The 16231-nt window shown below is 34.8% G+C and overlaps 1 protein-coding gene across 1 annotated transcript in view; it reads left to right on the top strand.

The window, feature by feature from the left end:
* KIAA0825 (KIAA0825 ortholog) overlaps positions 1–16231 on the top strand; it is a 232646-nt gene that overhangs the window by 73954 nt on the left and 142461 nt on the right. Inside the window, exons 6-11 of the mRNA XM_036402547.2 lie at positions 1562–1656; positions 3360–3587; positions 4583–4848; positions 6093–6243; positions 9292–9482; positions 11770–11952. Of these exons, the coding sequence (XP_036258440.1) occupies positions 1562–1656; positions 3360–3587; positions 4583–4848; positions 6093–6243; positions 9292–9482; positions 11770–11952 (1114 nt within the window). The remainder of the gene's footprint in view (positions 1–1561; positions 1657–3359; positions 3588–4582; positions 4849–6092; positions 6244–9291; positions 9483–11769; positions 11953–16231) is intronic.

The following is a 16231-nucleotide window of genomic DNA, read 5'->3' as shown; positions in this document are numbered from 1 at the left end:
TTTGGACTCTTCTCCCGTTTGTCATGATTGATCAAAAATTCTTGAGAGTGGCCTTGCAATGACATCTGCCAGCTCCCTCCACACTTAGGTGTGGGTGCATCCATCTGCCAGCTCCCTCCACACTTAGGTGTGGGTGCATCCCAAGAGGTGCATCCCAGGAGAGCCCAAGGATTTCAGTATGTTTGCTTAGTTATTCCAAGACCTGATCCTCTTCCACCTAGAGTACATCTTCCTTGCTCCAACCTTACCTCCTGGTCTCTGGTGTCTGGTGTCTGGGATTCCTGAAGGCTGGTCTTGATAGTAAATACTGAGTTGAAGACGACATTCATTATCTCAACCTTTTCCATAACTATTTTACCAGGTCCCCCATCTTGTTGAGCAATGGGCTCATGTTTTCTCTAGTCTTCCATTTATTACCTGTGTACTTAGAGAAGCCCTTCTTGTCTTTGACAACCCTGGCCAAATTAGTTGCATTTGAGCTCTAGCTTCCTTAACTTTTTCCATGCTCAGAAGTTATTTATGTGTTCCTCCCCGGTTACCCATCCTTACTTCCACATTCTGTATGCTTCATTATGTGTTTGAGTTTGGCTAGGCTCTTCTAGTTCATGCATGCAGGCTTTCTGCTGTTTTTGTTTTTTTCAGCTCTCTTGAGATTAGCAGAGGTGAAACTTGAATTTTAATAAAATTTCTTGTTCCCATTATCTAGGGTCTTGGGACTCTTCCAAGCAGATATTTCAAGAGGCAAAAGTCTGCTTCTCTGAAGCCTGGGGCTGTGATTTGCTTTTTACCCTCCTTTGTGCTCTCAGTATCTGGAACTCCACTATGTCATGGTCACTGCAGCCGAGGCTGCCTTGATTTTCAAATCCCCAACACGCACCTCCATTTGTGCTTGTATTACTTGGAAGTGGAATCATCAGTACATTTCAGGAACCCAGATTTCTTAAACCACTGAGAAAAGTAATATCAACCCCAGATACTGGTTTGTCCTTGACAAAACTGGGGCAATATCCCATTAAGTATCCCTCTAAGATTTATGAGTGAGCTTTGTACCAGCCCTTCTTAAGGAGCTTCTCTTGTTATTTATGTTTTTTATAAGCCATTATTTTGCTTATAATATCTGTACCTGTCTTTTTATTCTCATTGTATTGGTATTTCCAAATAAGTAAAGGCTGTAAAAATATATTACTATTCAATTGATATAATTCTTTGAACAAAGAGGAGAAATTAATTTCTATGCAGCTGATCTAGACTTATTTTTTCTCCTTAAGAAGAGATGACTTCACAATCAGTATAAAAATGCATTAATGACAAAAGAAACCATATTTTACACATTATATGTGCATTTGTATAAAATACAAGTACCACCAGATGTTGATTTCATCATGTTATGTTAAAGAAACTGTATATAACTTGAATTTGACTTTATTATAACATTAGTATTCCTCTACATCTTCTTGAGGGTTTTTTTATGCTTCATATTGATACATAAGAAGATGTTGAAGGCTGCTGACTTTTCTACAGAATTAATCTAAACTTTGATCTCTTTTGTCATACTGTGCAGGAGTTCTGAAGAGAGCTAGTGGGGAGCTTTTAATAGGAGAAACTAGAGCAAATGAAAGCAGCATGCTTCCTGAACAGTTACTTCAGGTAGAAGAGGTGAGTATGAAAAGAGTCGTACACTTTGTATGGGGTTTTCTTTTGTATCTCCAGTGTAGGCTTTCACCATATTCATTATAAACACCTATTGCTGTAGTTTCATTACTTCAGCTTCTGTGATTTCTTCTATGTGCAAAGTTTCAGTTTAGATGCAAAGTATTCAGTTTAGGAATAAAATCTTATGGCATTCAAAGAAGTGGTTAGTATTTAGTAGTTATTAACAGAAAAAAACTGTTAACAAAATGGAAAAAAAATAGTTAAATATGATAGGTTTCTTAGTATTATACATATCATCTCAAAGAACCTTAAAGAAGATTTATTAAGTTCTTAGAATTTGGTCATAATGGTTCTTCCTAGAGGGATAGATGTCATATAATGTCTAGTTTTTCTGATGCCAACAAATTACTGTGTAATAAGCACTGTGCTTTGTAGAATGTACTTGCAAGATTGTTTTTATCTGGCTCCCATTTACTACAAAACACATTTTTATTGTTGATTTTGTGGCATATAAATGCTCCAATTGTCTCATATTTTATAATAATGGAATTTAATTTCTTAATGGCTTGATTTTGATGCTGAAATTTTTAAAAAATGTTCTTTGGATTGATGTGTGAAACTAATATGTATTACAAAGAAGAATATTTTAGGTAGATTGGGATGTACTTGATCCCCATTAAAAAAATTGAGGGAGTGCAAAAGTGTGTATCCATTGGGGGTGCCCCCGTGCTTACAAGAGCTGGATGTTGCTAGTGGGAAAAGGGGAAGGAAGGAGAACACAGCTTTTAAATTGAAGTAAACTGGAAGGGCTTCAATTTGTAGCCCTTCATTCTCTTCCAATTTAGTATTATAGCTGCAGGAATAGTTAGAAATCTGTCTTTATTATTTTCCTACTGTGCCCTCATGGTGGAGGTATTTACTGAACATCATCTTATGTCATTAAAATATATCTCTTACGGTGGTGCAATTCTCAAATGGCCATTTCTGGAAAGGTTTAAGTCTGATATAAGTCATAAGAGCAATGCAAAGTCAGATAAGTCAAAAAGTAATGATGTCCTACTGTGTCTTCTTATGGCAACTCTTACACTTCAGATTACTGCAGAAGTCTCTGTTTAAAGAAGGCAAGGAACTGATGTAAACCACAGCCAAAGCCAGCCTTGTCCTAAAACTACAAATCTCTATTTAAACATTTTAATCTTTTCTAAATTCAGTTCTAGAAAAGTGAAATACAGTGTGGCTGTGTTAAAACCAGCTCCTCTTAAGGGTTTCCCATTGAGATTTATGGTTAGTAACTTCCAGTTGTTAACTTGCAGTGACAATTTTTACAGGGTATACATTGCTAGATTACTTTTTATTATTACTATTGAAAATTCCTGTGAATTCTTTCACTTTTTAAAGTAGTAATCTGTTAAAGATTACAAATTAAGTAAAGATGAAGCATGTTTTTGTAAAAGCTGTTTTGTTTAAACAGGAATTCATTTTTTCCGAAAAATTTGATGACATATTTAATGTTGCTATGCATTTTGTTGAGTGTAAATACTACTTTAGTATGATTTCAACACTAGTGGACTATATTTTAAATTATTTAAATAATTTCAAAATGTGATGGTGTCCTGTAATTTAATTATGGATGTGCATTTAATTTTCAGACTATATTAACACTCAATAATGACTTTGGAGTTATTTAATTTTAATATGTATTTCAGCCTATTTTACTGAGTTTTGGCTGGAGAAATGCATTTAAAGACCTGTCTTCTTCTGTGGCTCACTGTATAACAATAGCAATTGAGGATTTTTCATCTAAAATTCTTCAACATGAGCAGAAAGAAGAGTTTTCAGCTGCAGGCTGTGCAATGAGTCTTGTAAACAACCAGCAAATGAGGGAGTCCTGCAGAGCAGTCCAACAGGAGGAGCAACCAAAACGAATTGCTAAGGCAGGTATCAAAAGATCTGAAGTTTGAAGGGAGACAGAATGCCAAGGCTGTTTGCCATCTACACTTTGAAGTACTTACAGTACTATTAATATTCTATATCTTACATAAATGGAATTAAAAAGAAAGTGAGAGGCATTACAATGTGAAGCTGAACAGAGCTTTATACAATAGCCCGTAGTTTGTACTTGAAAGCATTACCTTTTAAACTTCACTGGCATTTTTTTTCAAACAAAAAGTTCTAAAGCATTCTGATTAGTATCTGCTCTGTTACCAAGTGGTTAGATGGGAAAATGTTAAAGCTTTGAAACATGGCTATAGAGGGATTTCCTGTATTCATATCATTAGACATGCCATTCAACTAATTGGCATAACCAGTAAAAAAAAAACAATTTTGAGTTGTTTGATTTGGCTGAGAGGTCATTTATTAATTAAATTCCTTTTGTAAGGAAAGGTATGTTTGAAAGACTTTTTCTAGTAAGATCTACAACTATGCTAGCAGATTTGGAATGCTGTTAATGAATGCTTGCTTGAAATAACACATGAGCATTAGGGAGATAATTTTAAGGAGATTAATGTATGACTTTATGAAGAGATGACACATTTGTTTCCAAATCCAGTGTTAAGAAATGTGTTTGTGTATTTTTCAAAATTAATTAGTTTAGAAAATTATCATTATTTACAAGGAATTAACCTTGTGCTTTGAATGAGCATTTAGTGACATAAAAACCAAAGGAATGTGTTACTAGCATAAGATGGTTTTAATTTTTCCCCTGGTATAGAATATGCAGCTTTAAAGCAGGAAGGAATGAAAGAATATTTAATTTACTTTAAAAAAATGTTATTCCTCTGTTTAAGAGATTAAAATATTTGTGAAGCTGATTCAATATATTTATGTTTCGTGCCAATTTCATATTCAATCTTCTGACCCTAGTGTGTATAAATTAAGCAGTACTGTCAGAATACAAATAACTTGGTGCCACATTTATTTCTCTCAGTTTTGTTCTGACATCATGGAAGAACTCGACACATTGCTTCCATTGGCTCTGGCCTGCAGAGATGATTCTCTTCAGGAAATTAGAGCAAACTTTGTAGAGGCCTGCAGCAAAGTGGCAATAGCTGTTCTGGCAAGACTAGAGGAGAAGAGCAAAGATGTTCCCTTGAAGGCTCCCCTGCAAGACTTGTATGCTGCCCTTTCCACAGCGATATATGTCTTTCAGCATTTTACAATGTACAGCAATTTAATGAGAGAAACAAGCAAAAAGTATGTCCTTTTTACTTAAAATATTTAATTCAAATGCAAATAATATAAGAGTTCATTCCATTTTGGTGATACAGTGTGCTGGTAGTTTCCCAAATAGCATCATATTTTTTAGCACATGCAGTATGTGTACTAATTTATGGAAATACCTGAATCAACCTGATACTCCACACAGCCATTGCAAGACAAATTATTTATGTGTAGGATCTGCATTTGATTTGCAGATCGGGTTTTTTTAAATTATTAAATTTGAGAAAACAGGATTGTCCAGGGAACTGAATGTACTCTGCTGTCATATAAAGTGCTAGGGCCTTGATTTCCTTTTCTGACCTTTGCAATGCCTAATTTTCATAAGATCTGATTCAGGACATAGCAATCATTGAGGACAATATAAAAATACATTTCTGGTTTTTTTCTTAACACCGTGTGTACTCAGACATGTGAAGAAATACATACAATATAATGCATACAATACATTGTAGTTTTATAATTTAGTTTATTATTACATGCAGAAAAAAATTAAAGCAGATATGAAGTAGGAGTGTAAAGTCAGAGGCAGTGTTTGACCTGGGAGGAAATACAAGTGCACTTGCTTTTAGGAGATTTTGTCTTAAGGTACTAGGAGTCTCTTGGTCCACATATTTCCAGCCATGTGTAATTTAAAAGTAGAAGCAGTGGTTTTGGGGAGGGACCCTGAAACAGCACAATTTCTAAGAAATGTATGACTTCTGAGTGGGTATATGCATTGTTGAGCTGCTTTCCCTCTGATGTTTTACTGTCTCTTGCATGAAGTGTATCACTGTGAGTGGAAAGTCTGACCTAAAATACTGCTCAATAATTCTACTCAGATGTATTATCAAAGAGTTTTAGTACATACCTACCAAAATCAATTTCTGTACTCTGTGCTTAAGTGTTTTTTGTCACACTCAGTGCTGAGGTAATAATTGCTGATGCAAGAATGCTGCAATTAAAAACTCCAAAGAAGTGAATGTTGAATGTACTTGTCTCTGAAAATAGGATGAAGTAATTCATTTCTCAGTGATTGGTTAAATGACAAGTTATAGATAAGCAGACATATTTTGAGAACTTTTGAAACAAAAATTTGCAAACCTGAATGATAGTTTCAGGACCAAGAGGAAATGAATGATTGATACCTACTAATAAAAACTATTTGCAGTACTAGGGATTGTTACCTCCTAGTGCATAGCCTTTCATTCATTGTGTTTTTAATGATTCTCTCTGAACAGACCCCTGTTCCTATTGCCTATCCAAAAATGTCAGGAATTCATCAACATTCTCCAGTTTCAAGTTACGAACTACTGCATCAGAGTTTGTGCTACAAGCATTTTACAGGATGCTGAGAGCCACTGCTGGGATGACTACAAAGCTTTTTATGAGGTGTGAGGTTACAAAATGTGTTTTAGTGTTTGCCAGCTCACTGACTAATCAGAAGCATGAGATCAGCATTGTTTTTACATAAGGATTATGGAATGTACTATTTTGAAATATCTATTATTGCAGGCAGGTGTCTATTTAGAAATTATGTAGGAAAACATAGTCATTTAAAGATGAGATAGATTATTACCATGGCATGTTTGTGTCATTTACTTCATAAAATATTTATTGTGTGTCAAGGCATTTATATAGAACTCAGTAAAGAGGACACCATCACCTTAATCTCTAAGAACTTCACACTTCTTTTAGAAAGTGTGATATATGAAGATCTTTTTCTGGGAAATTTTTTATCTGATTCTTTGATTTTTATTTTCAATTATTTCCCTTTTTACTTTTTGTGAGTAAAGGGTGAAACAAAGAAATATGTTCAATATAGTTACCTAAAGCATTCAGCAATGTATTTTTGAAATAGCCAGTGCCATGTCACCTGCATCTTGAAGTAATGGGTCTGATCTATAGCTATAATCCTAATAATTCTATTAAAAAAATTAAGATAATTATTTCATTTATTGGATTCTTTTCCTTCATCCTAGTTAGATACAAACATAGGTTGACATACACTGTTTGAAATTATTTTCACTTAAGTGCAGGGTGATGTATTACATGGATTTTTAATCAATAATAACTGAAATCTACTGGAGACAAAGTCTTGTCCTTCCTAATATAATTTTCTGTGTGAGACAATTAGTGTGTTCTGTTAAGCATTTTCTAGAATTCTTACATGAGAGAAAATTCCATCTGATAGATGTAATCTACAGATAGCGTACAAGAAGTTGCTCAGTCAGTGACAAAATCTGTGCTGGACAGGGCATACAAACCATAGAGTAATTTATCAAAATGTCCATCTCTCAAAGACGAGTAAATAAACATTTCAGTTTTGTTTGAATGATAGATGATAAGGCAGTGGGTTTTGGCAACTGCTGAATCATGACACGATCTTCATTGTCTGTGGTGCCTATGGTGCTGTGTCCTGTTTACTGGTGATCCAGTAACTTTACTATGGAGAAACAGTTGTCTAACAAGAAAGAATATGGAGTAGCTAAACAGTTTTATCATTACTGAGCAGAACTGATGTGTGTAGGAGGAATGAGGAAAACTGGTGTCTCAGCTCTGTATGTTTACAGGATTTGAGGTAAAAAGTATATAATTTTACATCATCGCTCCTCTTTTTACTGGTCCCTGGGAGATGGCCCAAGGCTGGACTGTGATCTGCTCTGAGTTCCTTCAGGAGGCATGCTGCAGAGCAGATGTTACTTCAGTTGATCTCTTGTAGGCATCCTAAATGGAAGAGATTGGATTAAGATTTATTGCTTGTTACAGAGGCAATTCCCTGCTGAAACTTCCAGCAGTGAGAGGTGGCTTCTTCCAGCATAGGATCTCAGCGGGAAGAGTGCGCCACTGGGCCAGCTCTTCAGATTATGTTTTTGAATGAAGCTCTTAGTGTAGCAGACATCTGCTGTAGCTGTGGGAACTTACGTTTTCTAACAGGCAAAGAATAAAGAATTGCCTGTTCAGAGGTAATACTGAGTGGCTTGTGTAATAAAACAGCTGCTTGTTTCCTCATATTTAAGCTAAATAAAAGCTCCCATCTGTTTTTATTATATGAAGCCTGCAAAAATAGCAGATGTTTATTAGTGGAATTGTCCAGAAATGGCAGCAAATAGAAACACAGGTCAAAAAAGGGGAGTGAATCTTGTTTAAATCTTCAGTGATATTGTTGTTTCTGCAGTGGAGGTACAATACTAAAAAAGGGGAAAAGAGCTATTACTTAAATAAACCAAAGCATAGAAAGTGAAACAATTTGTGTTCATAATTACTGAGTTAAAAAGTAAAACTTGTCAACAAGCTTGTTTATTTTGTTCTTTGTAATAATTTTTGCCACTTTTTAATATAAAATGCACTTCAAATATTGTGTCAGAGGAAAACCAAACAGTGACAACTTCCAATAATCTGCTAATGCTCATGCTAATATATTTTTTAAAAAGCCAGATTATTTTTTATTTTATTGTTAAAGAATGCCTATCAAATTCTAAAAGCATTGTAAAAATTGGGGGGTTATTTTATATTTCTAATAATGCCAAAATATCAACAAATTCTTAAAATATTTTTCAGTTCCTTTGGGATGTGGGAACTGAAGATTGAAGTCTCTGTTCTCAAAAAAGCTTCATGATAATGCTATTTGCTGAATAGGTATTAGTTGAAATATTTAAATGGGAAATGTATTTCCTGAGTAATTTTTAGAATTATTATGGAGTAACTCCTGTGATTTTGACTCCTGCATATTTATTTCTGTGTCTTAATGGGATAGATCTGTTTAGACAATGAAATATTAATGCCAATGATGTTTCCTTGCCAGAAAATGTTTGGTTTCAATACATCCAAATTACAAGACAAAAAAATATCTTAGTAAAGCAATCTGGATATCTTATATTGTCAGTTTAATAGTTCAGTTGTTCTTACCTCTTCTCTTCTCTTCTCTTCTCTTCTCTTCTCTTCTCTTCTCTTCTCTTCTCTTCTCTTCTCTCTATTATATATAACCAAGGTTATATAGTCATGATTATGCATAGCATTTCTGCATCTGGGTAAATACACATGATTAAGTAATTTAAATAATTATTCTCTTTGCAGACAAAGAAACTGCTATGTTAAGTTTATCTGACGATTCTGTTGTGTACAGAATACTGTCTATGTTTTTAAACTAAACTTACAACACTATGGGTTTTGAGATTATAAAAGAATATAATTCAGAATATAAAAGTTCAAATGCTGTGGTTTTATTTTGTGGCAGCACTGTAATTTTGTGGCTGAAATGCAACATGTGTTTCCTTGCAAATAAAGATGTCTCACATCTTTTCAAGCACCATTTTTGGCCATCCTATTCCTGGAACTCTTTAGTTATTTCCTTTCAGATTTAATTAAATAGACCTGTAAGAGTTAAATTGACATTTTGGAAGGGGTGTTTTTTTATGTAATGTGTGGTGGTTTTGATAGGGGGAAAGATGCTCATTCTCTGTCCAGATGTGGCATTACTTCTGCTGTGCTCTTCATCATGATCTGTGGACTATTCTACCTCCAAAGACAGCCCAGGAGATTCTTACAGATGTACTAGAGCGATCTTTGGATATTCTGTCCTCCAGATATTGTCAGGTGTGTCCCAGTTACAAAAGAACACCACAAATCAGGTAATGGTTGTATATTTAATACACCATTTTGATGGATTAAAGAAGTAAATGTTAGTCTTCTGTTATTTACTGCTTTGATTCAAATTTCAATGTTAATGAACACAGCAGAGGGGATAGACCAAATCTATGCATTTGATGTTTGTTTTAATAAAATTTATTTTGTATATTTAAGTATATTTAGTAGTTATATCATGGGCATATATTATATATGGGCAGAATTGAAGGCCTCTCAACTCTGTCAAATTGTTCCATAAACTGCTTGATTGGTTTGAAAGCCTCACAATGAAAGTTCATAGAGGATTGGTGATGCAACCAAAAATGTGGATAGAATTGACAATGTCAGGATTAGAAATCAAGCTGTTGAATTATTAAGAAAATTTAATGAGTTCCCATAGAATCTGTGGTTTTATAGGGCTTTTCAAGTGAAAGAAAACATTTGTTTTGATGTGACCTTGTAGTAGATGCCAGTGGTGTAGAAGGAGAGAGGAGAAAGAGGCTATTCCTTTTTCTGTCATTTTAAAAAATAAGAAATTGGAAGTTTTTCTTGTTGCAATTCTTACGTTTTGCCAGAGAGTACAGTCTTTTTGAGAAATACTAAAGCAGGTGTCTTCAAGTGGAAGTTAACCCTACCTTTATCCTTTCTATCCAATGTCTTGTTTTACTGAATAAATAGGTGTTCTTCTCCTAACAGAATGGGTGAGGTTGGAAGGGACAACAGTGGGTCATCTGGTCCAACCTCCCTACTCAAGGAGGGTTATCTCAGAGTACCTAGCACAAGGCCAAGTCCAGACAGTCCTCTTAGATGTCTCCAGTGAGGGACAATCCGCACCCTCTCTGGGCACTCTGTTCCAGTGCTTGGTCACCCATGCAGTAAGGAAGTTCTTCCTCATATTCAGGTGGAACTTCCTGTGCACAATTTTTGGCCATTGCCTTTAGTACTGTTGCACAGCACCACCTAGAAGAGTTAAAGAGTTTGCAGTTTTAGAGGGCTAGAGACACTTACCAGGTCTATGCTCTGTGTGACTAAGAGTTATGTGCTGTCATCTCAAGTTTTATTATGAAAAGGAGTGTTATCATGAAAGCTCAAGTAACTTGCACAAGATCACATTCTTAAAATGGGTAGGAAAAAACCAAAATTTTATACTATATACCTATTTGTGTGCTCTGTTCCTCCAATAACTCACTGTAATCAGGCTGTTCTGTATCTTTTGGTACAAAGAGATTTTCTGAAAACTTGCCTGAAAATTTTTTTGGGGAAAAAGTTACCTGAAATATGAAAAATGCAATATTACCTAAGTGACATACTAGTCAATTCTATATGAATTTACTTCAAACTACTGAACAAAAAAAAACTTTTTATGTTGTCATTTTGTAGAAAAGTTGTATATTCGTTAGTGTGATTCTTGAATTTTTCACTAAGTAAATTGAGCTATTCAGTCATGAATAAATGGAAAAAAATACTCAATATATTTTTATCACAGACTCTTTACATGTTTTTTTAATATTGTTGTAGTTTGTGCGGGTGTCTTTTCTCCCAGTGGTTCTTCAAATGGAAGAGAACTGATGTATGATATGGACAAATGTCTGTTTATGCGTGTTTGCCTAGATTTTTCAAAAATAACATGATCCTTAAAAATGCCATGATCACAGGTGTATCCATGGCTTTTAGGTACTTAGTAGTTTTTAAAGTCCAGTCTCATACCTCCCATATTTTTTGTGTTATTCACGTTTCCTCTGTATTGTATGTCATGGTTGTTGTGTTGTTGTAGTTTGGGTTCTTGCTGTTGTTCAGACCAATGACATGTGGCATTCTGCCAACCAGTACCAACAAGCAATAGATTACTGACTCAGAAATGTTGCACATTGTACAGTGTTGCATGGAGTTAGTTTTGCTAATTGAAGATTAAGTTACTTTGTTCCTATTTTTTGCCCCATCAGGATTTGAAAATAGTAGGTACATTTTAATGATAAGAAAACAAAATTCATATTTATTTACTTGTAGTTTAGGAAGTAAATTATTCATGCTTAGTGACATTGTCCTTTCAGGAAGGACATTTCCAAATTTTTAAGTCTTCTTTCTACTAGTTTCAGTAACAACTTCTCTGTGAAATAGTTGATTTTTACAGAGTAGTGGATGGAGACTTTCTGCATCACTGAAGAGGAAATTTAAAAAGTCCATGCTATGATTTTAGTGTTTTATCCTGTCAGAGAAAATGTCTGCTTAATTGGAATTTACCACTATAAATATGTTTTAAGTAATGTTATTCTTGGGCTTTTTTTCCTACAGAGTTGATATTGCAGCAATTTTGATGTCCACTGAAGATATGCTCTGGTCAATTTGTAGTTCTGTGCAGGAGTTTCTGAATCCACACAAAGACAGAAATCTCAAGATCTATAAAATACATAGCCACTGCAATAGTCTGATCTCTGTGCTGGCAATTTTAACTTCACCATTGAAGAATTTGTATGAGTGAGTATGAAATAAACATTTAATTTGAGATAAAGTTGGTTCTTGAGCTTACATGGGTAGATCTAGAAGGGTGAATTTTTGTGTTGAAATCAAATGTAATGCATAGTATTGGCACATTTTAATAGTCTTTGACTATGTCTCAATTTGATCCCATACTTATATGTGATCTTGCCTAAATCCCAGTTATATCTGCTGAGATTTTATTAGCTTTGGATCAAACTCTGGTGCTGTACATTTTTTTTTTTTCTGTTAATAACATATACCATAGTGAATGTCTGGGTTTATTTCCTCTGGTTCAAAACCAGTAGAATTTAATTAATTTTTACTGCCCCAAATTTGCAATTTATTTTTCAAGTTAGGACATATTTCTTTTTAAATATGGTCTTATTGATCTGAAAACATTTACTACCATGGTACCAAATACTTTGGCAAGCAGGTTGTCAAATCCCTCATGTTGTCAATCTTCTAGAAGTATTGGAATATAAAGGTAATTTACTAAAACGATCATCTGGTTACACGACCAGTGTGCTGCAACAAATGTAGTAAAATGTAAGAATATGGAGTGCCCATATTTATAAAATCGCAGTTTTACAAGTCACAACTGTAAAAAATGGACATGTAACTTGCATTGAAATTTGGTCTGAGTTTTTTGTTGATAAAATTCATATGTAAATTTGGTGTAAGAGACAATGCAAAGTGAGATCAGAAATTTAAAAAAGAGGAACAACAAAACCCCGAACTAATGAAGCCACATCCTATTCAACTGGCTTTTAATTCATTATTCAAAATAAGAAAAATTCTAGGTGGTACTAGGGTGGAGACCTCCTGCATATAAGACTCTTTAGCTAATTTTTTTTTGTCATGTGTGGGCTCATTTTAATATTTGTGGCCTCTAAAGAACATGCAAAACTGGATTGTACCTGATTGTTTGATCTTATATAACACAGGCTTATTAACAGATAGCAATTTTGAAGGTGGCTCAGAAACAGATTAAGTAGTGCTGCTATGGCAGTAGAAATGGAGGCAAGAAAGGATTACAGTGGCTGTAACTGCTTCTACTGTCAGTTTTGACATTTCATCTTTCTTTTATGAAAGGCCTTAAAATGATAGACCATAGTAAATATGCAGTACAATTTGTTCCTTTAAGCGATTCTAGTCTCCTTCACTGATCAGTGTTGTTTACATATTTATGTATACCTAGCATGACAAAAAATGTGTGCTTGCTGGAGAACTCACAGAGTTTCAGAACAAAGTGCCCATGAAAAGCTTGGTTTCTATTTTATGTAAAATGCTGCAGGTAAACATCTTGGTCATACAGCTTGCAGAGTTAGGGATGTGAATTTCATTACCTGTATTTGCTTATCTGGAGATCAAAACCTTGACATGTGCCGAATGTAGCAGCTCATTTCATTTACTACAAAGTACTGTGCAAATCACCACCAAAATACGGCAGCTCTGTTTAAAGAGAATACAAAAAATTGTCGTATTTTGTTACATAGTTACAAAAATAATACTAACACTGAAGATCATTTCCATAAAGATGATACATGTTTTATAGTAAGTAAAATTGTATTTTTTGATAAACTTCTCTTCAGACCTTGTGTTTTGACAATCTGTGAGGCCCCCATTATCGAAACAATTTTTTTATATTGTATATTTAATTGCAGCCAATATTTGTCAAGTAACCTAGCCCAGTGTCCAGAGTACAAAGAAGAAAGTGGTTTAGCCAATCAGCTTCTTAAATGACTATATTCAATTGGAAACACCTTAATATAGTGAATTTTAGGTAAAGTATCTAAGTGTAATGTTTACTGGGTTATGCATAGTTCATTACATTAAGAATCTATCAATAATAAATCCAAAAGTTACACCTGATTTTAAAGGAATATTAATCTTTCATCAATTCTCTCTGCAATTATATTGTATAATCACAGTTTGCATCTTGTCTTGGCTCTATATCTTTCACACCTTTGGTAAAGTTAACTGGAAGTGAAATCTTATCTTTTAAATCTATTATGCTCTCTTCTTGTACTGGAAGTTTTCCTTTAAGTGACTAGAAGTCAATTAATCTTTAGATTTTTCAGGAAAATTCTGTGTAATCAGAAAAATGGCAATGATGAAACATTGTTTTCCAGTAGTTGTGTAATAATATGATTGGTTCATTTCCAACTTACTAGAGAGGCTGTATTCTCTATTGCTTAAGGGAACTAAAATTATTTAAATTTCTTAATTATTTTGTGGAAATTGATCAAAACAGTAATGGTGGTGAAAAATTGGTAATGTCCTTAACTTCAGATAAGGGGATTCTGTTTTCTCATTCTTAATTTTGTGATCTAGACTTTTTTTCTGTATGACAAGATTACTTAGATCTGGTCCGAAATTCATCTATGAATCTTGGGTCATCTGAGTTTAATGTTTTTTTCTCTGGTTTTTTTTCTGTGCTTCATTTTTTTCCATCCTTCTGTGGCTTTCCTGAAGTATCTTTAGCATAATGGAATTGTTGGTTGGAAAGGACTGCTGGAGGTTGTCTAATCTAGCCTCCTCCTCAAAGAGAACAATTACCAAGAGCAATCAAACATGACTGTGTTTGACCAACTTAACTGACACATGCCAACCTCCAGGAACTGAAGTTTTCCGACTTCTTGTGAAGCCTGCTCTGCAGCTGCAATGCCTTAGTGCAAAATATTGCCTCATATCAAGTGTGAGCCCTCAAAGCTGCTGGCTATAATTTGCTGTATCACATCAGCCCCACTGGGTAAAGTTGGTCGGTGTTGTCTTCGTAATTACTGTTTGGGTGGTTGTAGGCTGTCATTACATGAAGCGACACTTTAGCCACCTCTTCACCAAGTAAAGGAGTCTAGGACCCTCAAACATTTTTTACATGATTCAGTTTAGTCTTCTCCAGTTTTCTCACATACTCCTTGAACTGTAGTCCCAGGGGCTGGACAAACTATTCTAGGTAAGGCTTAAACGGTTGACAAGCAGATGAAGTAAATCACTATCTTTGTTTTAGTTGCTGTGTTCTTCTATTACAGCCCAGTGTGTGGTTTGCATTTTTTCTAGTGATAATACACTGTTGCCTTGTCTTCAGTACCCTACTGCCCATAAACCCCAGGTTTGTGGCTGGGTAGGGTGGCACTTAGACAAGTCAGTTCCCAACCTAGGTTATTGTAATTCTGTAGCTGAAGTAAACAGTTGCTCTTTACCTCAGTCAATTTAGTGAATATCTGTTGGCCCAGGTGTCCATGGGTAGGCACTCAGTTTTTTGTTGTGTTAATTACTGTGTCTGCTTCTCCCAGTTTAGTGTCACCTGAAAATCTGCTAAGCAACTGCTCTCTGTTGACTTTTGTCCACGTTAGTGAGGACCTGTTGAACAGTGAGTCTCTAGAATGTGCTCCTCAAATCTACTGTGTGTTGCTATTTTCTTGCTGCTTACTCAAAGCTCTGAAATATGAGGATTTTCATAATTCTGAATTTCCAATCATCATAGTCTTACTTGCTGACAGTTACTTGCTTCAGTTACTTAGTTCTAGTAGCTGGGGTTTCATGTAGAGGATCACACAGTTTCAGTGCTGCCTGTGAATACACAGGAGAGTCCAACGCCATTCTTTACTCGTAAGTTTGTAGAGGAGTAAATTACCTAGGCCTCAAAGTAGAGACTCTCTTCTGCCTCAGGTTCAGGATTGCTCAGTTTGGAGCAGATCTATTCTTGTGCCTGTTCTGATATGCTTTAGTCTTTTGTACTGAGTAGGGGATGATAGTCTGTAAAGGAAGAATATAAAGAGGAAGGTGGATGCACCTTTTTGTGATTTCTTAGTATGAATTGTTATATCTTATTTTCTCAACAAGAAATCAAGTAAATTATTTAAATGTTGAGAGAATCATATAGAGAGTTTAGTGGCAAAATTGTTCTCTATTGTTGTAAATTCAATGTTATTTGCTAATAAAGACTGAGAACATTTCTCTTTAATATATGAGTTATAACTCATGAAGTTGCTTTTTAGTAATGTTTATTCGTTATTTAGAGAGAAATCATACAAACTGCAAAGAAAGCATGTGTTAGGATGCACCTTGCCTGCATCTCATTTCTTCACACCTGCACTCAGGCTTACAGGGTCAATTCTCACCTTGTCCTACTCTACTGAAGAATAAAACCACTATAACTTGAAATCTTGCTTTGGTATTAAATCAGCTATCCAGTGCTTTGAGATAATAGGCAGCTGGTTTAGCATAACTTGAAGCAAAAACAAATGTCCTATTAGCTATTATTATACTTCTG

This window comes from Molothrus ater, chromosome Z (genome assembly GCF_012460135.2).
Source record: "Molothrus ater isolate BHLD 08-10-18 breed brown headed cowbird chromosome Z, BPBGC_Mater_1.1, whole genome shotgun sequence".
NCBI classification, from domain to species: Eukaryota; Metazoa; Chordata; class Aves; order Passeriformes; family Icteridae; genus Molothrus; species Molothrus ater.
Note: the sequence above shows the minus strand (reverse complement) of the source record. Positions and strands in the feature narration are given on the sequence as shown.